General features: G+C 37.5%; 2 protein-coding genes across 2 annotated transcripts; both read right to left on the reverse strand.

Moving 5' to 3' along the window:
* Nucleotides 1-935: 935 nt before the first annotated feature.
* On the reverse strand, nt 936-11701 carry LOC308703224 (protein-glutamine gamma-glutamyltransferase K-like; the record flags this gene model as incomplete). The annotated part of the gene is made up of 15 exons (XM_081386546.1): nt 936-1089; nt 1207-1343; nt 1490-1650; nt 2553-2837; nt 3262-3415; nt 3727-3913; nt 4014-4152; nt 4263-4440; nt 4571-4678; nt 4757-4875; nt 5009-5260; nt 5605-5796; nt 8119-8482; nt 8575-8739; nt 11348-11701. The coding sequence occupies 15 exons, from the start codon at nt 11699-11701 to the stop codon at nt 936-938; spliced, it is 2949 nt and encodes a 982-aa protein (XP_081242672.1).
* Nucleotides 11702-18275: 6574 nt separating this feature from the next.
* On the reverse strand, nt 18276-25415 carry LOC308703156 (cytochrome P450 2J4). Its single transcript, XM_081386480.1, has 10 exons — nt 25205-25415; nt 24116-24318; nt 23882-24044; nt 23203-23352; nt 22913-23073; nt 21577-21753; nt 21220-21358; nt 20948-21135; nt 19272-19413; nt 18276-18508 (listed from the first exon to the last, which is right to left on the reverse strand). The coding sequence occupies exons 2-10, from the start codon at nt 24311-24313 to the stop codon at nt 18333-18335; spliced, it is 1494 nt and encodes a 497-aa protein (XP_081242606.1). The 5' UTR covers nt 24314-24318; nt 25205-25415; the 3' UTR covers nt 18276-18332.
* Between the last annotated feature and the right edge of the window lie 593 nt (nt 25416-26008).

Genomic DNA, 26008 nt, shown 5'->3' on the forward strand with positions numbered 1-26008 from the left:
AAAACAAGCTGAGAACATGTTTCTGAATTACTTTATTACAGTGTAAGTAAATACTGACAACTTTGAAAATACTATAATAGCTCGACCTGTCACTCAATGCAGTTCAGCGCAAACTCACTGACCATGTGCACTCTCACTTTATAATCAATTAATTAATGTAATCATAGTTTCAAACTCACAGCATCTTGAATCTGAATTTCACGATTCAGTTATAACAAACCCAGTTCTTATTACACATTTATTCAAATGAAAATGAACTAGTTCATGCTAGTGATAAACTTCATTCTTGGAACTTCTGCAACCTTGTATGTTTTCATGTGTACTTTGTTTCTTCCATTGTCTATCTTGTCTCTGTTTATTTATTGTCTATGCATAGTAAAAGCAGTACAAAAGTAATAGTAAAAAAGTATTTTTTCCCCTGAGAAAATAACCCAGTATTATGAGATATAAATTCGCAACTGCAAGGAAAAAAAAGTCAGAATTGTGAGATGTAAACGGAAACAAGCTTCCATTGGTTTGTGTTGTTTTAGAGTTTATTGTCCATACACTGTAAAGAAAACCATATTATAGTCAACCATTATAGAAGTACTGGTTTTTCAAGCAGTATTAAAACACTTTCCATCATTTCAAGGAAGAAAATAAAGCTTATAAGCACACATCATAACTAAAATGTATTACACTGATTATAAATGAATTTGCTACAATTTTTTTTTTTATAAAATATGAAGTTACACATAGGCTACATTTTAATAATCTGGATTGTGATCAATTAAATGAGGAATATGTATACCATAAACCATAAATAAACTTTAGGTCCTGCACTTTAAAGTACTTTAGATACAAAATGCTATATTATACATAAACAGCCTCTAACCATAAGCCTTATGATCCCATAGTTACATGCACTCTAGCAAGTTTACACAAACCATCTCTGTTTAAACGTCAATCATTTCACTAACAACAACGTCAGTGAATCCATGAACCTGAGTGAGCTGAGGACAATCGAGAGATGCCAGAAGTTTATGTGGCCCGTGACACTTGGGAATAAATGTCTCCGTCAGGTTCACTGTGGCGTGGCTTGCAATATCACTGAGTGACAGAGAGAGAAAATTATTATGTACATATTTCATTTGTATTCATTTTACATTGTGCTCATCAGTCAACTGTAATTTATATCAAGCAGTGCAAATTAATATTGCGTCTTACCCATAGTTAATTGTTCTGACACACTGCAATCCCAGTCCTTCAAAATGGAAAACTACATTCTTCAGCACACAGGGCAGTGGGTTCTGGAATTTGATTTTGAATGTCATCTCTTTGCCCACTAACCCACCACAGACGGGCTGAAAAAGAAAGGTTTACAGAAGATAATCAGGCAAATTATGGTGCATAAAAAAAAAAAAGTAAGAACTGGGTTGCAAAAACTCTAGCTCGAACACATACACTGGCAGATGAAATCTCTAAAGAATTCATAAATAAGAAACCTCACAATGATAATGAGATCTGGTGTGCGCAGTCTGAAGTTGAACTGGGTGGCCAGTATCTGTGTCGTCTCTGAGACTCGTCCAGCGAGTGTAAGCATCAACGCCGCTTGATCAACCAGGTGGTCCTTATAGTCCTCATACCGCAAGGTCCACTCCAGAATCTGGACTACAGATAAAAGAAACCAAGATAAACAGTGAGTGAATACAAATGCTTTCATAACAATTTTTTATTTGAAATGAATGATCATCCTCATCGTTATGCTTTTCTTCACAGCTGATTTACTGTATGTGAAGTCTAAGATGAAATTGGTCCTATAGGACTCGGTTAACATGGTTTGCACCAAATTAATACACAACTAGAAAAGGTAAGTATGTCAAGACAAACATTGATGTTGGCTTTACAAAGTATTTCCTGAAAGTTTATAAAGGGTCTAAATTTGCATTTTAAAGGTGCACTGTGTAATTTTTAGCAGCATCTAGTGGTGAGGTTGCGAATTGCACCCAACAGAAGTTACGGTGGCCGACAGGAAAATATGTCGTCATCTGAGACAGCAGAGAGTCGCCAGTTAAGCAATGAGGTTTCTTTACAAAGATAAATTAAGAAATTAGCTTTACTTCATTATTCAGTAAAACAATATGCTATTGCGAATATTATTGTTACGTGTTCATCATTGTGTCAGTGTTTTATTCGCTGACTTTAGTTATCTTCTTTGCACGAAGAACAACATAGTGACGAAACGCGTTTGTCCGTTTAGGGCCACTGTAGAAACATGTCGGCGCATTTCAATGTAAGAGACCCGCGGTGTATGTAGATAGAAATGGCTCATTCTAAGGTAATAAAAACATAATGATTCATAATGTACCACTGAAAACATACTTGCATTTCTGTCTACAGATCCTCCTAAATATTACACAATGCACCTTTAAGTCAGAACAGCCTGAAGGATTGTGGCCAGTTTGGAACAAGTCTGCCATCAAAACTAATTCTTCAAGTACAATAATTCAGTACAGTATCTGATCTATTTTAGACTATCTTTCAAAATATTTCAACCCTCTATCATATCTCACCCTCATAAGAGTTGAGCTCAATGAGTGTCTGGTTCTTTTTCACCAAGGCCCTGCCGGCTCCGGTGTAGTGCATGGCTGCCACCTGGCTGTAAAGAGTGAGGCTACGAGGATACATGCAATTGTTCTTCAGAATGATGGAAAGCACAGCATCCTGACCAACACATGGTCCATCTCCCTGCATGTTGACCTCAATGATCACATCCTCACTGTAAGACAATGAGTAAATGGACCGTTTTGAGCCATGGCGACAGGCTGTTTCTTCAGCAATTCGTGCCCCATCCGAACCTGATGAATACATCAAATAATAAACGATTAACTGTAATATGAATATTAAAACATCTTTATATCCATTAATCACTGAAATCACATCACAGTGACAGGACAAACCTGTTAGAAAACTAGCAAACTGAAATGTTCTTTGTTTAAAGAGGTCTATAATACTATGATGAAATGCTTGTTTTTATATAATAATATACTTAATTTTATATTTTGTCAGAATACATGGCTACGTTTGAATGGCAGTCAATGGAGAAAGATGGTTTTCCCCACAGAATGGTGTAGTTAGCTCTGCATGCTAACCAGCCAAACCTAATACAGAAACCAAGACATTTGGCTTTAGTGACTAGAGTGTCATTAAGATCCTTTATATAAGAGCTGCGCCATCTACAGCATGAATCTGTTTCTGTGACGTACATGTGTAGGTTTTCACCTTCTGGGTGTTTGTAGAGGTGTGTGATATCTACACATTTGTCTGAGCCGACAGCTTTGGTGCTGATGCAGTGACCCACTGCGCTCTTGTCAACCCGAATCACAGCGAAGTTTTCATTAGCTTTACGCTGCCAGTAGACTTTATCGCTGTTCACCTACGACACAGAGACAAACATTCAGTCCACCAGGTTTGTCCATCTATCCTTTTGCATTCCACTTCAGTTCCTAAACTTAAGCAAGATGCAGAATTGTAAGGGTGTAGAATTATTCATTTTATTTAATACATTTCATTTTTCAATTATTAATCAAAATCGTGTTATCATAAGCACAGAATATGACATTTCCTGAAACATTACATGACATTTATACTTAGAATTTAAAATAAATTTGTACTTGTATGTTTACATGTGGAAATATTACATGCAACATCAAACCCTGGATGATGGAAGGTAAAGCATTAACATACTCCAGCGAAAAGGAAGGATGCATCATGCTGAACCTGTCCACTGCGGATCGCAGCAACAGATGTTGGGCCGCAGCGGAAGACGCCCTGGCTGGTCATTTGAGGAGTGGAATCAACCACCTGCCACCCTCCAAAACCAGATGGCAGGTCGGGACGAGACATCCAGGCCTCATTCCACACGTGGAAGTTCCTACATAGAGAGAATAGAATAGAATCAACCAAGAAGGGTATAGAAATTGAAATTAATATGGATGCAGTGTACTTCAGTGTACTACGCCATGTGATCTTACCAGACCGAATAATGGTTTAGATGTTCAATCGGCTCAAATTTCTCATCTAAATAAACATCAGTTGTCAATGAAACATCAGTGTCATGAGCAGAATTGAAGTTTGAGACCGGACGAGTGGGAATGCCCAAACATCTCAAAACTGAGGATGGAGAGATTGAGAGAAGAATTAATCCAATACACATAGCTTCATCAATTCTCCTAGTCACGTTATTGCTCGCTTTTTTCCATCCAATATGTTTGACATCTTACTTGTGTTGGTGACTCCAGCAAAGACCCAACACTGTCCATATCTGACAGGTTTTCCTCCACTTTTGTGGTATTGTTTCAGAATGGCACTGCTTCCACACCAGGACGAAGGGGAAATTCCATCTGTGTTGGTATTTGACCAACTACCCATCATCACACCACTGTTGTCATTGCCATTAATCTGTCACAATGATAAAATATCAATGTTATATTGTCATCTGCTCTTTTACCTAAAGATTGTTGTTCTCATTGTCTAATCAGGTTGTTATCCAGACCCCAAAAAATAGTTTGAAAATGTCTGGAAAACTCACTATTGCAGATGCTACTCTGGCCACGTTAACAGGGTCTCCCCATCCTGAACAAAGACCTCCACTATTCTCCAACACAAAGAAACACGCAGCCAAGACTCCTTCATCAAACTAAGAATAATAAGAAATGTAATTAAGAAATGTTTGCATGCACTTTTATATGAATATGAATGAACGTTTGGCTCTTACTTGACCAAAGTTCCATGTCCTGCAGCCAATCTGCTGTTTAGTCCCATAGTAGATTCTGCCCATGTCGTTCAGCACATACTCGACTCTCTCCGCCTCTTCATGCAAGTACACACCGTCATCTGATAAGGAGAAATTATTCTATATTTAATAGCGCTTTCTAGTTCTTCCTCATTTTTTGCTCAGCATCAGGCTTCAGATGTGATTTAAAAGCCCACTAAAATAAAAAGAGACTGCAATATCATGTGCACATACCTTTACACCAGGGGTTGAACAGCATGTAAATGTCATTTTCAGGAGTGTCTTGTGAAGTGGCCTTTCCTCCTGGGCTGTTGGTTATGACAGTGAGCTTGTATCGTCCAATAGAAGCTGTTGACTGAGAGTAAACACACAGTTTGATTCGGTTTTGCATTTGTTCAACAATCTTGGCTTCCCAGCAGTCTTCCTTGAATTCCTTCACTAATGGAACCATCACAAGTGTCTCGTTCCATGTTGATGAGATGTTACCTATAAAACATACAACACAAGAAGAGGAAATTATGGTGTGGATAGCCTAGATATCTGGGCTGTGTTTGGACGGCTATTAGACATCTTTTAAGCACAAAATTGCTTGCTGGATACCGAATTTGAATGTTGAGCCACAGCTCATTGCCCACTGTTACAACAGCAACCAATCAGTTGCGCTTTGGATAATGATGTGATCGCGATCAAATTGAGTTAAGGACCTATCAGCCTGCGCCATCTACAATTTCATGACAGAACTTGGTTTTTAGTCATTTTCTTTATGGTGTCAGAAGGGTGTATCTGGCTAAGTATTCAGACAGCATCTAACCAAAAATGCCTTAACTGACATAGTCTCAGCTCCAGGTGAAGTTGTTCACAGTTTGGATTAAAGGGACGGGACAGCTCAATCCACATCTCAAAACATTGTCCTCTACGGATAATGAGGTGATCGCTAAGATAACGATCCGTGTGATGCTCTCGTTGATTTTGTCCTGTCCTGGATTTGATGAGGTCAACAGAACACACACGCAATGGCAGATCTGAGAAACAGAAAACAGTTAATGAATAGAGTAGGGCAGTCAGTTCATTGGAATCTTGAATCAAATTCATCCTGCATACAATTGGCTAATGTAGAAGTTATGCTTACATCATTCATTACATCCCAAAGACTTCTTACCATTCACCACATGCTCCACATGTGTCCTAGAGTCTGTGCAATAATTCGTAGTTCTGGTCTTGACATGCTCCTTGTCATAAGATTTTTGACATGATTTGAAGTGATTGCAACAGCAATGCTCGCAAACGGACACGCTGTCCTCCTCTGTACACTTTTCTGACTCCAGTATAATGGATTTGAATGACCTTTTACAAGAATGCATGATTAGTTCATCATCAGTGGATGATCAAAAACAAAACTCACATTATGAACCATTTGAAAGAAGGTTGTCGAGGTTTGTTGAGATTGAGCTCTCAACTCATAACAAGTCTCCATGGCTTTCTCAACTTCTTTAACTCTCAAATGGATTTTAGCAACAAAACACTAATAAGGATCTAATTTTTTTTTTGTTAATCCTGCCAGGATATATTTTTTGCCTTTATAGCTTTATCGATTCAGTGACTTTTACATATACAGATACAGATTACCTCTTCACATAATCAGAGAACAAATATAAACAGTCTGCTAAAGACGTTCCTGGGCTTCACTTGACCAGATTTTTAGCAATATGGAAATAAAATCAGATCACAAGAGCATAAAACAATATTGAAGTTCATTACTTACATTGTTGTAGTTCTAAATGTGTTTCAAGAGTGTGTTATCTGAAAGAATTAATAAAGTGAATGTGAAGCAAATCTCTTCTTTTGTTCAACTGTTTCTCTCCAGATCAGCCCAGTATATATTCAAACCTCGATCTCCACCCCATCCACAGCTCAGAGCTGAAGAGTGTGAAGAATGATGAGAGTTTAGTGCTTAGAATGAGTCTCACAAGTTAATTGTAACAGCTTATTTCAATACTGCATCAGCACAAATTTTCATTGCCAAACCATCAAGGTATTAAAGATGGAATGTGTTGTAAATGGCTCCAGTGAATGATTTAAGCCTCTGGAAAAAGAAAAAGACATTCATCAACATGGCCAACAGAATGTCTCATTGACACATAATTCCTCGCTACAGACACACCAAATTCCACATTGTTTGCCCATATCAGTAATATAATTACAAACATCTCAAATTTGCTATGCCACTGTTAGCATAAATCATTTTTTTTTTTTTGTATGTAATGTATATAATTTATATAGGCTAATGTAATATATGGCCAAATATGTGAAATCCACTTTAAACAAGATCTTGACCAAAAATGTATGCACCTCTTAATGGAAAAATAACATCATTTATTTCCATCAAGCTGTGCATCAATTTCTTGTATTGTCAATGCAAGAGTACTCCAGCACTCTGTAAAGTCCTCCAGCACATCCCAAAGACTTTCAATGAATTTAAGCTCTGGACTCTTTCACAATTTGATCCTGATGAATCTTTACATTGTCATCCTGGAATATGGCCATGATGTGTTTTTCTACACGGTTGTTTAAGATATGAAAAGCTACATTAGCCCTGCTAATTAGGGTTAGAAGAACTATTCCCAAACATATAACATGATAGAAACATTTTATTGTTTATATGTCTATGTGGTGTTTTTTATATGCTTTAAGACAAGCCATGTGTAGATTCATAAGTCGACACCATTGCTGAGTATTTTCTCCTTAAAACTGAAGTCAACCAAAGACAGTCTCAAAAACACAGTTTGAAATCGCTGGTGTTTCTGACGTCACAAACTACCTTGTAACCAATCAGATCAACGTGTGATCGTCAACGAGTGGATCTCTGAGCTGGTGTGAGTGAGTGGAGGCGGGGCTCATTTGCATATTCATAGAACCGCGTATACTAAATGAAGCAAGGGTGTAGAGATACATTCAAGCTATGTTAAGGCATTAATAATTTTTTTTTTCAAGGAAAATACGTTTAAATATGTCATTTTGGTGATCAAGGATGAGTTTTAGGGGATAAAGTGATTGACCACTGGGAGACTTTTAAGCATTTGCCTATTTAAATCCAAACAGCGACTTTTTTTTTTTTTTTTTTTTTTTGCCGGGCAGTGATGCAGGAATGATAAAATTTAGAGAAATAATGCATTAACACGTTTTTTTGACATCTTTATTTTCCATTTATTTCGTTGTACTTTTAGCAGTGTTACAGAAAATAATCAAGCAAAACAATAACTTTCTGCCACATGTTTGACTGTAAACTAAGGACAGCAGTCATCACAATCCAACATACAGTAATCACATCATGTTGTGGATTGCACTGGCATGAGTCGGCTTGCAGTACGGCCCTTCTGAATCCAGTTTGACGACTGGAAAGCGCCCAATCATCTTGTTTCCACATGACTGAATGCCTTTGCAGTCACTGCTAACATTCTTGACGTCTTGATCAAGGCATGACATCAGAGTGTTGCGCTCACAAACCGGCTTGCAGAAAGCCTCTTTTGAATCTCCTGAATGGATAACTTGAAAACGCCCGATCACCTTTCCTCCACATGGTGGCACGCCATTGCAGTCATCTTTAATATTCTTGCAGGAAACTTGCTTATAATCATAGTCAAAGCATGGTGGGATGTAGTTGCAGGGGTTACTGCAAGGATTGTTGCATGCCACTTTATTGCAGTCGTCCTTAAAACCATAATCACAGCATGATGGGACACAGTTGCAGAATTTAGTGCAAGGTTTAACACAGCATGCCACTTTCTTGCTGTTGCTCTTACAACCACATTCACAGCATGATCGGACGAGGTTGTAAGGACAACTGCAAGGGTTTTTGCAAACCGGCACACAGCATGGCGCTTTTTTGCAATCGTCCAGCGTAGTGACTGCAAAGCGTCCGACCGGCCAACACTTGATGATTGACTTTTCACAAGACATAGTGTGAGCTGCAACAAACAAATAAACAGAGTGTGAGAGAAAGAGATTGGGAGAGAATAAATGGAAAGACAAAATTGTCTTTCAGTAGCTATTCAAGATAACCCTTGTCATTGGATAAAGCATGTTTCCTAGAGTTTGCCTAATTAAATATTCATGCACTTATAGTCATAAAGTTTCTGAAAAATTCAATTGTCTGTCAGACACAGTTCAAAATGTCTAACAGTGACAGCAAATGCTTGTAGTAGTTTTTTAGAAATTCAAATAAATGGATGAGAAATGCTTCTCCCCAACATCTACAAGGTCATTCTCTGAAATCTGCATGCCCATTTTCTGAAAGCACCAGAATCTGCGCTAAAAACTCACGTTTTCAGTCGTTTTTCTTGATTGTGTTGAAAGGCTCTTGTGTTTCTGTCCTCTGCAGCCCGGTATATATTCACCTCTTCATCTCCACCTCATCCACAGCTCAGAGCTGAAGAGTGTGAAGAATTTCTCCGTCTCGTGAGAAGGACAGTTTAGTGTTCAGGATGAGTCTCACTTATTTAACTTAAAAACAGCTCCAGTGCAATCTTCACATTATTACATAAGCAAATTGTGTTAATTAAGTAATGATGGGGAGGGAGGTTGAATGAGAAGTAATGAAAGTATAACTCAATGCCATTCGTTGTTATTTAGACTAAAATAAAATTTCATTATAAATGAATGAGAATTTTTAAGCATTTGTCTGTACGTCCTTACCATACCATACCACAGTCTTCTATTATTTTATAGCATAAATTGGAAATGTATACTTTAAACAAACCAAAATAATGATAATTTGTTCTAATAAACCTTTTACATAATCTCATATATTTGTAGTCTTATCTAAAAGCCACAGTGCAGAACATAATAGTGTAATTATTGTAATATTATGTTTTTATATAATTATGCAGCTATGAATAAGGCAGCTATCAGTCTTTACTGACTCAAGCCTGCAGTTCGTGGACTAGTCATGCTTAAAATCATACAAGATGCTTCATTCTACCATCCAGTCAGTCAGATGACATCATCAACAAGGATCATCAATGCAAACTGCTCAACTGAATGATTCAATCCTCTGGAAAATATACAAATTATGTTCTATATGTACCTCACTGAAACAATTCATTGCAACAAAAGGCACACCAAAGTTTGGACTATGTGCTTAAATGCAACAAGTTTCAATGTTTACATTTTATATAAAAAATGGTTTTGTGTGTGTGTGTGTGTGTGTGTGTGTGTGTGTGTGTGTGTTACGTTTTGTAATACATTTACACTATTAGCATGCTAGCCAGGGTTCAAAGCATCAAATGCGAGTAGAAATCGGCGTTGAAATGGCACTTTTTTTATGAATTTTGACAATGCATGGTGGAGAGAATGTGATATGGCTTAGTGCGTTCATCAAATCGCAGTGGTTGTGACAACATACATGTATTGTATTATAATATAATATAATATATATTATTTCATGATTATTAAATACTATAGTTTCAAATTTTATAGTACAATAATATATATTATTGCAATATCTGTATCTTTTTTAATCTGATAAAATAAAAATGAGGGGAGGGGTGGTCAAGTTTTCCTTTTTTGTCTTTAGCTGATCACATGCCTGTCGCTGTTCGCTAAATCGAGTGTCATATAACAAGTTTTCCTCTGTGGAGAACGATGCAATGTGAAATGAACAATGTTTTGATACTTTTTCATATTGAATATGATTGCAGGGTCTGTTTACAGTGTATTCAGGGTAGTAGGCCTATTAATGTTTCTCTAATATTGTGGTTGTTAAGGGGGTGTTATAAAATATTCAACAAACACAATTAATTAACCCAGCCAACATTGTATGTGGGGCCCATATGGGTATGAAATGGGCTGAAAAATGGGCCCCATATAGAATTGTCCACGGGTTCCATAATGGCCCCAAGTTAATTGCCCAGATGATGGACTTCATGCAGGATTGCACCTGCCACTAGGTGGACTCAAGTGGACAACATGCACAAGACCCATCTCGGTCCCAGCTTTAACCCAGCCAGCATTCTGAAATGGGCTGAAAAAAACACATTGCTTATAGACTTCAAATGGGCTCTACTGTATATGGGATTGTCCGCGGGTTCCATAATGGCCCCATGTTAATATCACAGATGGATTTCATTCAGGACTGCACTTACAAGGTGGGACCCTTGTAAACAACATGCACAAGACCCATCTCGGTCCCAAGACAAAAACAGCATACATGCAGATTCATTTTTTTTTTTTTTTTGTAGATTGTTTTAGTCAGTGAGCTTTTTTTATATTAAAATTTGTTGTATTAAAATGTGAAAAATACCACATTCTGTTCTGATCTCTATATTGGAGTTCAGTAACACAAGTGCATGTTTAGAATAATCCATCCACACATGCATATTCTTTTTAAAGTTTTTATTTGTCATTTCTTTGTATTTTTAGCCACATTTTTCCAGTTTTATTCAACGTCAGTTTAACAATAACATTTCCTTTATTCTTCCAAACAGAAGAACCCGAGGACTGAAACATCACAGTCCAACATAATCACAGCTTTCTGTCAGTTATTGTCAGTTGATCACAAGCCGGATTGCAGCTCACGCTCTTCCACTTATTGACTGGGAATGAGACGGACACTTCATTTCCACATGGTCTCCTGCCTTCATCCTGGATGAGCGTCTGGACTCCATGATCATGGCATGACGTCAGGTCGCTGCAGGGGTTGTGCTGACAAACTGGCTTGAAGCAGCCGTACACCTGCTGTCCACACACTCCACTGCACTTCCAGTCATCCTGGAGGACCACAGCCTTACGACCACAGCTCGTCTCACAGCTGCAAGAGTTCCTGCCAACAGCAGCGCAGCTCTTCCCTTCACTGCAGTCGGCCTGGAGTTTAACGGCTGGGGAACGGCTCACCTGGCAACAGTTGTTGATGTCTGACTGATCACAAGACATAGTGTGAGCTGAAACCATTGAGAGGAGAGATTGATGAATAGCAAGAAAACACAATCAGCTTTTTGAACGGCATGATTATCTAAGTTGAATACTTACATGTTTTGAGTCTTTTTTCCTGAATGTATTTGAATAATGACCTGTGTCTCTGTGTTTTCAGTCTCACTGGAAGCAACTCACTGTTGTTTTTCTCTCACAAGCGACCCGGTATATATATTCACATCTTCATCTCCACCCCATCCACAGCTCAGAGATGAAGAATTCAATGTTTCATGAAAGGGCGGGTTAAGTGTTTAGAATTAAATATAATTATTTCAACTTAAATACAGTAGAAGTGCATTTTTTGCAGTGCTACATATGAGAAAAAGATTGTTTCACAAGCCATATTTAAGATAAGTGCATTTAGCATTGCATAAATTAAAGTGTGAGTCATTTCAGTGATAATGGGAAAGGTTTAACAAGAAGTAAAAATATACCTCAACCTTACAAAATTAATCAGACTAATTAACCAACTAATATCTTGATTTGATGTCTCTAAGGCCCTGTTTACAGCTGGTATTAAGGTGTGTTTTAGTCGATCGGATCACAAGTAGAAGAGGGAGACACAAACCCGTTTACACCTGGTGTTTTAATCAGTCTCTTTTGTCCACTTTCAACCACTTCTGTCCTGATTTCTTCAAGAGGAGGGTCTATGGGCGGGTAAATGTTGGTCTTTTTCAGATCTTTCGATCTGATGGACAAAATAATCTCAAGCTATTTACATATGAACACGACCGGAGACGACAGGAAAACATACAGAGAGCAGCAATGAGTGTTAGAAATCAGGAAAGGTGAGAGAACATTGTGCTTGGTACATTTTTCATCTTCAAACCAAACTTGAATCCTCAGTCAACAAAGTTTAAATCCCATTTGGCTAGCACACTTCCCATAATGTTCACGCATTAGATCAATCAACAGGCGGAGAGTAAACAGTATTTTGGGGCTGTTTCAAGCGTTTGAGCGTTTAAAGCAATCCAGTGGAATGAGTCTTTCATCTACCTCTGGAAGTGGTCGAAAGTGGACAAGCTCAAAATGTTTTAGACCCCGTTTACACCTGTATTTAGCGTTGTCCACTAGTGATCCAATCGACCAAAACACATCTTAATTCAAGTTGTAAATGGGGGCCTTATGAATTGTGTGAATCCAACAAAACCAACAAAAATTCCATTCTATCCTCGTATTCATAAATAATAGGCTTTTTTTCTACATAGTGCATGTTGTATGAAAACATAATTTGAGAATAAATGCTCCTGCCGAACTTTTTTTACTATTGTATAACATGCTGATCACTTTCTTTTATGTAAAGCTGTAAAGATTGCTCTAATGCTGTACTTAAAATTAATTAAGTGAGACTCATCATAAACACTAAACACTTCCTCCCAATTTATGAGACGGAGAAATTCTTCACACTCTTCAGCTCTGAGTGGGTGGAGATGAAGAGGTGAATTTATACCGGGCTGATCAGGAGAAAAACACCAGAGCGAGGGAAGAGACTTACTCCGAGAGCAACAACTCGACTAAACACATGTAACTCAACTCTTTACTTCTGTTTCATTTTTAAATGATAACCATTGGCTTCAGATTCTGTGTTTTCTTGCTATTCATCAATCTCTCCTCTCAATGGTTTCAGCTCACACTATGTCTTGTGATCAGTCAGACATCAACAACTGTTGCCAGGTGAGCCGTTCCCCAGCCGTTAAACTCCAGGCCGACTGCAGTGAAGGGAAGAGCTGCGCTGCTGTTGGCAGGAACTCTTGCAGCTGTGAGACGAGCTGTGGTCGTAAGGCTGTGGTCCTCCAGGATGACTGGAAGTGCAGTGGAGTGTGTGGACAGCAGGTGTACGGCTGCTTCAAGCCAGTTTGTCAGCACAACCCCTGCAGCGACCTGACGTCATGCCATGATCATGGAGTCCAGACGCTCATCCAGGATGAAGGCAGGAGACCATGTGGAAATGAAGTGTCCGTCTCATTCCCAGTCAATAAGTGGAAGAGCGTGAGCTGCAATCCGGCTTGTGATCAACTGACAATAACTGACAGAAAGCTGTGATTATGTTGGACTGTGATGTTTCAGTCCTCGGGTTCTTCTGTCAAGAATTATGAAGCAGAAATGTAATGCAAAAGTTTAGAATTATAAAGAAATATCAAATGGAAAATACAAATTTGACAAAGAAAATGTGTGTATGGTTTATTTCTGTAATGCTACTTAAAGGGGGGGTACAATGGTGTTTCATGTATTCAGAGTTGTTTACAGTGTTAAAGAGATGGATTCTCATGATTAACATGGCCAAAGTTTTTTAAAAATATTTTGGACGAATAACGGAGAATTTCTGTGCCGAAAATCTTACTTCTGGGTTGGTACAAGTTTCGGCTGTTTTTTTTTTTACCGTGGATCTAATGACGTAGACCAGAGTGGAACTCCTTATATGAGCATTTCTCCCGGAAAAGCGCGACCGCGCACCTCAACACGTCTCCAAAGTGTTTTTGGTGAGGGAAAGCTTACCAAAGAACCCAGCGTTAGGAACAGTGGATGCAGAAATGAGTTGTGTAGACTGTTTGTTCCCTGCATTTCGACGATGAATGTTTTATAAACAAAGCCCAGATCGACGGATTCTCTCTATGGCTCTGGCTTCGCCCACACGGCCCGCCTCCAGACGCTCGTTTTTTCCGGAAAGACTCGGTACAGCCTATTTTCTCTTATAAATATAATAAAACTAAAAGACTTTTTGGAGATATGAAGGATGCAATACTACTCTATAGGTACTCAAGATTAACAGGAGATTGAGTGAAAATGAGCATTTCACCTAGCCTGGTTCTACCAGACTCTCGTACATTTCATTTGTACAGAGAGTCTGGCCTCTCTCCATTGAGAAACGTTTACTTCCTTGTAGGCGGGTTCTCTGTTAAAGTTCAAAACTACTGGATCTGCCCAGAGTCACTCAGGATCTGCCATAGCCAATCGCTAACGTGTGGTCGTGACGTATGTCATGCGCCGAAACCGGCCGGTAACAACAAGTCCAAATGATCAGAGGATTATGTTTAGAATAAGATGTCTGTCAACGAGAGCTGCAGGTTTTGTTCATTGAATTTAAGAGTTCAAGGAACCATTGTAAATTCTAAATGTATATTTGACACTAAGGACAGTGATGTATTCAGTCAACTCTCGCAGCTGGGTCTAATCATTAACAATACGCCGCTGCGGTCGTTTCGGATCTGCCGCAAATGCTGTACAGTGATCACCGGCTACTGCGCGATACGGAAACATCTTTTCTGCCTCCTTCACTTGGTCCTCCATTAGTGCAACAAGAGGGGAGACGACAACAACTATCGGCTTTGCATCCCTATCGTTCGCCTAGCTAACTCATTCACCACTAGAACTGCCATGGCAGTCATTTTGACCGTTTTGAATTTTATATCTGCAATAACTTTGTTGAAAAAATAAATACAATCCTGCTGGTTCCTGACTTTTCCTAAAAGTGTCTGTATTTTAATTTAAAAATGTTTTTCATATAAATTACACATAAGGCAAAAAAACAAAACAAATGAACATATTTACCTATTTCGTCTATAAACGGTCATATTGACCACACTGAATTTCGCGGTATTATTATACCAATATACGCAACAATAAAATGTGGTAAAAAATACACTAAACATATTCAACAACAAATCATTTAAATGTAATGATGTTCAGAACAGAACAAGAATGAAAAAATAACTAAAGCCAAAATGAAATGCTTTATAAGCGAAAGTGAAAGTAAGCGGCGTTAGGCACACGTAACTCTCTAATTAGAATCAAAATGTTTCAACATTTGCGATGTATTTGGATGCTAAACTATTCTTTATCATAGGCTTTGAACTTCACTCACGTTCCAATATTGACGGAAAAAATCATCCTCTTCACACGCATAAAATGGTACGAATTGTAGCCTACTAGTACTGAGAAACAGAGCAGTGGAATTTTTATATGTTAGGTTGACTATTTTATTATTATATTTTATTATGGCTATAATGAACAGGCTGCAATGCTGGAATATGGTGTGTGTGTCGGCGGGCGCGATCAAACAGTGAAACATGAAAACATAGGCTACTATTTTGTTCAGGGCATCTACGAATATTATTTATTTATAAATTATAATTAAACTTGTTTAAATGTACAGTTTGGTGTTGTTTTGTTTTTAAAAGACATCATAATACAATAAATGCATTAATCTCTCAATTGGGTATTTATCATTAAAGATATAGAGTTTTGAATCTAGCGATCAAAATGACCGCTTGCGGCAGTTCTAGTAGTTATGAAATTCTGGCACTTCTAGTGCTAGCGGAGTGAGCTGGAAAATCAAACTTTTCCCGAACCCCGTGGAAACTTAAGAATATACAGCATTCCCAGACGTAGTACTGAAGGAAAATGAAATTGAGCGGAAGTACGTAGGAGGGCGGAGCCAGGCTACATTTCACCCCCCTTTAAAGAGTTTTTCCTTTCATGTTTTTTTACATGTTCATCTTTCTTTAGTGTGTAATGTTGCTGTTTGAGCATGAAAAAGCTCTGCAAAGTTATAAAGTCCCTCCAGCAGGAGTTATTCTCTATATCAGTGTCAGTGTTTCTGAACTCCCTGAAACGCCTCCATTGTAGTCTTGAGTTTTCTTCTGGGAATAAACACGGCACAATATTCCTTATTTTTGGGTATTCTTCGAATTTTAACAATTCTGATTCTGCTTATTGATTACAATACTTATCGATTCCTAGTTTAGATTCCAATAAGGTAAAAAAAAGAAAAGAAAAAAAAGTCAGTTATTCACAATTATTCTAAATATTATTTCTGCAAAACATTTCATTGCAGCTGAATACCATGAACAAAAATTAACAGTCTAAAAAACACTTACACCGGAAACTTTTGCCAATAGTTTAAAAATACTATAGCAAAAACAACTAGCTTAAATTTCAAGCATTATTAAAGACAAGTAAACAGTCAGTGATAAAAAAAATAAAAAAAAGAACGAGCAAATCGCACAAATAAATGCAACTGGACAAAGATAAGATGGAAATTAGCATTGTTTTTAGGTATTCAGGTACAGAAACTGTAATCAAAAGAAACTGTAAACATAATAAATGAATTTTCTCTTTGTCTTTTGTTTGATTAACATTAATGACACAAAGTGACAACAGCCTAATAAACCTGCAGCTGTCTAAGACCTGACGCACGGACCCATTATACCGTTACTCATGAGTTTTTCTTCTCAACTGTTTACGTTGAGACATAATTAAGACATAACCGACTGTGTTTATGTGGATACTGTGACATTTTTGTGTGTTTTTGTGCGTTCAAGTGCAAAAAGACGCGGAAGAGAACTCAGTTCAGTATTGGTGTGCGCGCAGCACAGAAAACAGCACACAGGTTTTCTTGCGCTTGAATGGTTAAAAGTCATATTAAAATGCACACAGATAAATCAATAAGAGGAATCAAAATTTTAATCTCATAACAAGTGTCCGATTTTAATTATACATAAAAGGTTAAAAAAGGTACCATCAACCAACCTGAAACTACCAAAATTACCTGCTTATTACAAGGCTACTTATCAAATAAATACACAGACGTAAAATAGTAATTTAAGTGGAGGTTATTTTATTATCCAAAACAAGCGCAGAGTGCAAGAAGAGATGTGAAACTAGAGCAGCTGTGCAGGAATGTGGTCAATATGTAGAACGCAGTGATTCATTTCAATAGCAGTTTCTCAGCTGAGCAAGGAAGTTATTAACCAATCTCCTGAGTCATGAATGCCATTTGATTAATGAAGACAGGAAAATTACGTCATCACAAAAATAATGGCACCACAAGAATATACACAGACCCAAACCCCTCACGAGAAAATATCCTAAACCGTTACGCCAGAGACAGTCCAAGTCATGCTTTTAATACACCTTATTTTTAAGAGCGGGTGCAGCCATTGGTAATGTAAATGTGTGAGGCTTCTGGTATAATTCACTTCCAGTTATTTTAGCTGTACAAAATAGTCCGTAATTCTGGTTGATATTGCAATATGGCATGTTATTTTAACTTGTTATCGTTATCAACACACTGGCTTGTAGCACAAATAGTTTTAGTTTACTGCACTTTGTTATTGTTCCTCATCTTCCTATAGCGCTAATGAATCAGAAGTCTCACAAGTTCACAGAAAATACCTTTCTTCCGCATTGCAAAATTATGGACCCCCTAAAAAAAATATGAGATGGGAGGCAAAATTTCGTTTCATTTGCATTCTTTCACAAGCGTTTTGCATTCGCTCACAAAACTTTTGCAATCTAGGTGAGCGAAAGTTGCACCCTAAATAGCTTAATCTAAAAGCTTAACCTTTGTGATTATTTCATTGACTTTGAATGTGCAGCAAAGTCGACTGCCTTCGATTTCCAACGCGTCTCCTATGTAGGATACTTAAAATGGGGAAAAAGTAGCCTGACTACTGACCTTGTGTATGAAATGAAAATAAAAATGACATATGCATAACCACGTTTCACATGTTACCAGAGAAAGAAATGGTTATCTGTACTTCAGTGTGCTTTAATGGGGCGATTCTTTATTTTAGGTTGCAATAGTGTCGCATTATCGAGGAACAGCATGAATATGGAAAGGTTCAGGAGCAGCAGCGATGGCAACTGTTCTTTTGAGACTCAGCGTTTGTCCCTCAGGAGGCAGGAAGGTAAAACGCTGCATCAGAGAAGTGAAGAAGAGGAAGAGCTCCATACCAGCGAGCTGCTCACCTGGACACATCCTCTTACCTGAAAAATCATGGTCTGGATCAGTAAAGCTAAGGTAAATTTGATAAAATCTCATTTTAGTGTATATTAGTTTATATACACTACCATTCAAAAGTTTGGGGTCAGTAACTTTTTTTTACATTTTATTCAGCAAGGACACATTCAAGTGATCAAATATATTGGCCACCATATCGGTATCGGCCGATATATGTTTATTTTTAATGTTATCATTATCGGTTATATGTTTTTGTAATCAGGCTCTCAAAAATTATCAAAAAATTCGGATGTAGATTTATCGGCCAATATATCGGTTATCGGTACCGGCCAAAATGTTCATATCGGTGCATCCCTAGATGTTACAAAAGATTTCAGTTTTAAAGAAGTGCTGCTCTTATGAACTTTCTTTTAATCAAATAATCCTGAACATTTATCACAAAAATATTAAGCAGCACAACTGTTTTCAAAATTGAGCAGCAAATCAGCTTATTAGAATGATTTCTGAAGGATCATGTGACACTGATGACTGGAGTAATGATGCTGAAAATTCAGCTTTGATCACAGGAATAAATTACTTTTTTAAATACATCACAAGAGAAAACAGTTATTTTAAATTGTAATTTTTTTACTGTATTTTGATCAAATAAATGCAGCCTTGGTGAGAAGAGACTTCTTTCAAAAACAATAATAATAAAAAAATTGTACTGACACCAAACAAATGTATGCATGTACCTGTATGTAATACTTTTAGTTATAGTTTATATATTGTATATTCCTTATGACCTACCAATTGAATAGGGGATAAAATGTTCTCTCTTCAAAAATTTGCCATTTTCATCCAGAAAGTGTGCAGGATTGAATTCATTCGGAGTGCTGTACTCATTCTTATCCTCTAAGATTGGCTTCAGCAATGGCAGCACCATCACACCCTGTCATAGGACAAAACAAAAAAAAATTAAGAACATTACAATCATTAAACAAAGTGTTTGTTTACTGAAATAGAATCATGTTATCAGTACAATATATAGTTGTTGTTTTTTTTTTTTTTAAATCTGAACTTTTACCAAATTTAACCCCGATTCAAAAGGTTACTCTGAGGTATTTAAAAGGCAAAAATGTCTGTAGCAAAAAAATGACAAAAATTTGGAGCTTGGGTGCAGTGTCATATTTTTTCCCATTAGATCCCAGCAAAGCTTTATATACACAGCGCTGGGATTTATAGGCCAAACCTGAGAGAATGGTGGCATCTATTTAAAAAATAAAAATAAATAAAAAATAAATAAATAATAATAATAATAATAATAAATACATATATATATATATATATATAATTTTTTTATTTTTATTTATTTATTATTATTAGTTTTATTGGGTTTTAATGGGTTTCAGTGGGGACATTGTTGTCCTTTAGATCCTAAGTGTAACTATTTTGTGTTACCAGTGTAAAATAGATTTATGAAAGGAAATGAGGGTGAAATATTAAAATTCCAACACAAATATACTCTTCTTCCAAAATGTATGCAGTTAGCAATCTGCATTAAAGGGGTGGTATAATGCCCTTTTCACAAGATGTAAAATAAGTCTCTGATGTCTCCAGAGTGTGTATGTGAAGTTTTAGCTCAAAATACCCCACAGATATTTTTATATGGCATGTTAAAGTTGTCACTTTTTGAGGGTGAGCAAAAAACACACCGTTTTTGTGTCTGTTCCTTTAAATGCAAATGAGCTGCTGCTCCCGGCACAGAGGGCGGAGCTACAACAACTCGTGTCCTTTTACCTCGACATGCACTGAAAATTTCCAAAACTTTTAGCCTTTTATGTTCAAACCGAAGTTAGACAAAGATGGAGAGACTCAAGAAGAAGTGACAACATGTAGACAACATTTCTAAATGGTTAGTTGATGAATTTATGTAACTTATGTGTAATTATCTTCTAGTCATTGATTAGCATATTCTTGATAATCTATAAATCGTGTTCAGGGGGCGGGGTTTATGTAAATTCTAGGGTTGGTGATGTCACTAACCCGGGAGGAATGTCGTGTAGTCTCTACCAGCCGTTTGTTGTAGTCCTTAAAAAGTGATTTCTTTAAAAGCAAATATCTCCCTTTGCTTTGAACTTTGAGCTTTGTAACTTTACAGATGTTGTTTATGCTCAAACAGCAACATTACACACTAACTAAAGTTAGAAAAGTGAAATCATAATCAACCACCCCTTTAACACAGGCAAAATTATGTGAAAAAGACAAATCTCCTTAAGGACGCACAAGGGTTAACTCAAAGAAACTCATTGTCGTTGCTACCATAATCGTGGAATTTGTGCCAATTAAAAACCTGTACAGTACAGTAGTGCAGAATCTAATAAAAGAGAAAGCAATAAAAAAAAAACAGTCTTGTAAAACTTGAAAAAAAATAAAATCTTATTTTTGATTTTGAAATATGCAACAAACAGTATTTTTTAACTTACCTTGGGAATGAGGCATCCAGCTACTGTGGTGTCTCTGCTGGCAACTCTCGGTGGAATAAAGGCAAGAACATTTGCGAACCTCTGAATTTCATGGATCACAGCGTAGGTGTACGGCAGATGTGTCCTGTCTTCCATCGACGGCTGACGTGTCTGTCCAATCACCTGATCGATCTCAGACTGGACTCTCTCTATGGAAAGTGAACATGCAGAGTATGTGGACACACACATACACATTTGACTAACAAGTAGGTCATAGGAGCGGAGCGGCCCACCTTGCACATCTGGATACTTGGCCATGTAGAGTAAAGCCCAGCTGAGTGATTTAGCCGTGCTTTCTGTTCCGGCTCCGAACAGATCCAACACACAGTGTATCAGGTTCTCCTCTGTGAACTCTGCCTCACTGTCCTGACACTGGGACAGGATTCAACCATGAACAGAAAGAGGGGTTAAAAAGAGATGGCTAGAGCGCTTCTAAAAAAAGGTAAATGGAAAGTAAAAATATGGGATGTGATGACAAATGTATCCTTTGAGTTCACTTGAAATGCATGAATTATCAGTGTACAAACACTCTAAATCAGAAGAGAAGATTTCCTGAAATCATTATGCCAGGATCTGCTAAAACCGGTTACCTTCTCAATTTCATCCAGATAACAGTCTATGTAGTCTCTGGGACTGGAAGGGTTTCTGTCCTCTTTGTGCTTCCTGATTTCCTCCTGAAAAAAGAGCTTCAGCTTGGAAAGGTTGGCAAATGCAGTCTGGTGCTTTCCTGGCAGCAAGGACATCACGGCGGGAAACGTGTTATACAGCTGTTGAGGGACAAATACATTTGGTCATCAGTATTTCATCAATCTTTGCAGTAGATTACACATTTTAGTGCACGTACTGAAAATACCTGACCAGAAAAAAAAACATCGACCATTGATCTCGCTTCGTAGTCGACATAAAATCAAAAAAATATATATATTTTTTAAATACTGTACATGTTCCTGGTCTTTACTAATTACAATTTAGACATTCATCATAGTTGGGTAAACTACAACAAATCGAATATATATATATATATATATATATCAATTAGTTACATTGGTCAGAAAATAGAAACCAGATTTATGATGTTAAAGTGCCCCATGATACTTTTTAGAATATTACTATTCATGCAGAGTGTATTACAGCTGTTTGTGAATGTAAAAGGTCTGTAAAGTTTCAAAGATCAAAGTGCATATAAATGGAGTAAGTGTCTCCTAAAAGAGAGAACCGATTCTAAACTGCTGAAATGAGTTGTCAGTAATGTCATGCTCTTAATTCCTGTTTCATACTCAAGTAACAATGTAACAAATTTGCTTAATGTCTTCATTGGCTGTCTGTGAACGACATCTACTTTGACCCTCAAACACTGTAGTTGTAGCTGAGACTGGAAGATTTTGGTTTGTGTGTCGACATGTTGAGAAGACGCTGTTTTCTGCTCTGCGAAAGCAAATTCACTTTGCTGCACTTCCCAAAGCATGAGGACTCGCGTTGGAATTGATACGGTAAAATCAACGGCATCGTTACTGTTCGTATCACTGTGTATCAAGCGCTGAGGAAGATCAGAGCTGAAATTTAGATATGTTATAGACGTTTGGTTTCTGACATATGCTGTAAGTGGTTGACCAATCACAACAGACTAGGCCATCTGACCAATCAGAGCAGAGTAGACCAATCACAAGAGACTGGGTCATCTGACCAATCAGAGCAAAGGAGGCTCTCAGAAAGGAGGCGTTTAGAAAGACTGGATCCCTCCTTTATCGAACCGATTCCGACACTGTGAGAAACTAGCTAATACTGCAATGGATCATATGAGTAAATAAAGTGTTTTTGACCTTGGATGCATATAAACCTATTCTAGGAGGCTTAAAAACTAAATTAGGAGCTTTTAAAATAGCACTTTTGAGAAAAAGGTATAATATAGTAAATTTGGTCTCATACCCGGCCCCAGACATTGATGGGAAGCTTGAAGGTGTCATCTGAATACTGCAACAGCTCATGAAAACGAGGGTTGTCATACTCAAACTTGTAGCCAAAAACCAGGCTGCATATTATATTGCCCACCGCGTAGTTCAAGATGTGATGAGGGTTGAATGGCAAACCTTAGAAAGCAAAAGAGAGGAAGAATGGCTACGGCTGCAAACCGTACTTTCAAATCTTCGCCTGTAGAGAGCAGTATGCACTTGTAGTCTGTTCAGATGTATGAATTCAGGCAGAAATGGTGCTCTGACCTTGCTTGGTTTGAAAAGAGCTACAGACAAAGAGACACTCCTGCAGGATGGAGTTTTCCAGTGTTTTCTTGCCCACACCAAAATACTTCAGTGTTGCCAGAGCAAAACGCCTTTGATGACGCCACATGTGCCCACCGGAGAAGATCAGACCTACATACAAACAGATAAAAAGAGCAAAATCTATGATTGCTAAAGTGTATTCCATTGAGGCTATGCAAACATATTTTTTACAAGTGTAAGTTGTAACAGCTATTATTTATGGTGGCCTACGAATTTGCTGCTGGTTCTAATATTTGCTCTACCTGATCCTTCAAATTGTTGGCACGTAAATGTGGGCAGTCATGTTTTAACAAATGTGGTTTCCTTCCATGCATTACTGAGTGAACATTCTGCATCATATAGTTCAAACATATGAAAATGATAGCAAAATATTGGTATTTCGTACAACAACACTGTAACATTTCAGTTCAGTATCAGCCAAAATAAACAAATTTGTTGTGTCTGAAAGTCCATATAAATTGAATAAAAGGCGATTTACAAGATGTTTCCTGACGTTCCACAAAAAGATGAATTGGAGCGCAGTCTATGATTGATAACAGACTTAATATTTTTAAACATTTTAACGTGTAAATGGGGTCACTCATAGTGATGTGTACAGTGTTCTTTTAGCTGTTTTTACCTTTCCCTTTACAGATTTTGTCATTCACAGGGAAGTACGGCCGGTCTGTGAAGATGTCTGCCTGTTCCACAAATGCCTCTTTGAAAGTCTTGTATCCAGTGAGCAGTATGCAAGGTTTGTTTCCCAGATAAAATGTGCTCACATCTCCATACCTCTCAGCAATCTGATCAACATGTCAACTTGTAAATGTACACAACTCATTTAATAAACATATGCATCTGAGAAAAAACATACCTTCGGAAAAACCTCCATAGGATCACTAAAGCCTATACTCAGTACGTTTCCCACCAAGGGCAGAGGGAAGGGTCCTGGCGGCATGTTCTTTGACTGAACATCTCGCAGGTGTTTCACCAACAGCAGCACACACAAAAATATCAGGAGACCCTGAACATCCATCCACTGACCCATCAGCTGTGACAACACTGATGCCATGCTTACTGAGACCAGAGAGATTTTGCACACATTAATGGTCTTCATAAATAGCCTATTCTTCAACTGTCAACCACGTAGGTCACAATAAATGTATGAAAATCGTTGCATTACATATAAAATATCAAAGCAAATTTCTGTCTGCGCTCAAAATGCTGCAAGTGCTTTTCTCAAAACTATCAATGACTGGTCAAACCGGTGTTTAAAGGGATAGTTCACCCAAAATGTAAAACTCTGTTACTTCATGTCGTTCCAAACCCGAAAGACATTCGTTCATCTTCAGAACACAAATGAAGATCTTTTGTTGAAATCTGATGAGAGCTTTCTGTCTCTCCATTGTTGACAGCTAACTATGATGCTTCAAAAAGTGAATGCAGAGATCGTAAAACTAATCCATGAATTGGTTTAGTCCAAATATTCTGAAGACACTCGATCGCTAATATGATGAACAGATTACATTTTATTCACATAAACATTCAACTCGCATTGTGGTAAAACTGGAAGCTGTGTCAACTGAGGGACAGAAAGCCCAGACTTCATCAAAAAAGATCTACATTTGTGTTCTGAAGATGAACGAAAGTCTTTTTAACGACAGGTTTTAACGACATGAGGGTGAGTAATGTAACCGTTTATATATATATATATATATATATATATATATATATATATATATATATATATATATATATATATTATTATTATTATTTTTTTTTTTTTTTTCATTTTTTGAGTTAACTATCACTTTTAGTGATTTTTAGACGACGTAGTCTAATCAATTCTCCTCAGGTTCAAATAGTGAAGTTCATCATTTGCTAGGCACACTCAAAAAGTTGTAGTGTTACACTGCAAACTAAAGTATTGCGGCTGAAGGGAACAAGGTTGTAGCCTACTTACCGAGAGATCACAGCGTGTCCTAATTTGTTTTCCAACTTTCATCTATAAACCTAAAGAAAACACAACGATGTAAGCCATAAGTTAGGCTACTGTAGATGCTCTGCAGTGTCAGTGGTAGCCTAACGACGTTCATATCGAAACTTCTCAACACATCTCACTCGCATTCAAGCCCTGATTCACTTTGGTATTGATTTTAGAATAACAGGTGATCTTTGACGTCAGAGGCGTCGTTGCATACATACCTCCTTAATTTTCTCCTTTAAAATAAACGAATGAATGAATAAATAAATAAAGGTGAGAACCATAAAACATATTTTAGATTTTTTTAGAGGGTAAGTTACATTTTAAGCGCGTTTTCAGGTTACCTGACGCCAATAGGCTACGCTCCCGAACAGAACGAAACAGCTGTCGCGTTCGTAACTATAATATAATGCTCGAAGGTTTCCCGTGGAATTTACATATATTTACACATGGCAATTGTAAATACATACATACAAAAAATAAAATAAAATAGTGATGACTAGTTTTTTTATACAAAAACTGGTCTAAATAGTCACCATGCCGCTAACTGATGCAGGTCCGGACCATTTGACTCTTATCTTTATTGTCTTTTGTATTCTTCTGCTATCTCGTTAACTTACTGTTATATAACGTGTGCATAGCTCGGACATGCATCTCTTACATCAGGGAGAGGGTGAGGGAAATAGTCCGTACAAAGTTCGAACCGCAGGTTGTCGCTTGGTGGGCATCTTATTAGGATAGGCCTAGCAAAACTTGATATTGCAGCTTTTTGAACTAATCAGA

Source organism: Scardinius erythrophthalmus, assembly GCF_964197995.2.
Source record: "Scardinius erythrophthalmus genome assembly, chromosome: 15".
Classification (NCBI taxonomy): Eukaryota; Metazoa; Chordata; class Actinopteri; order Cypriniformes; family Leuciscidae; genus Scardinius; species Scardinius erythrophthalmus.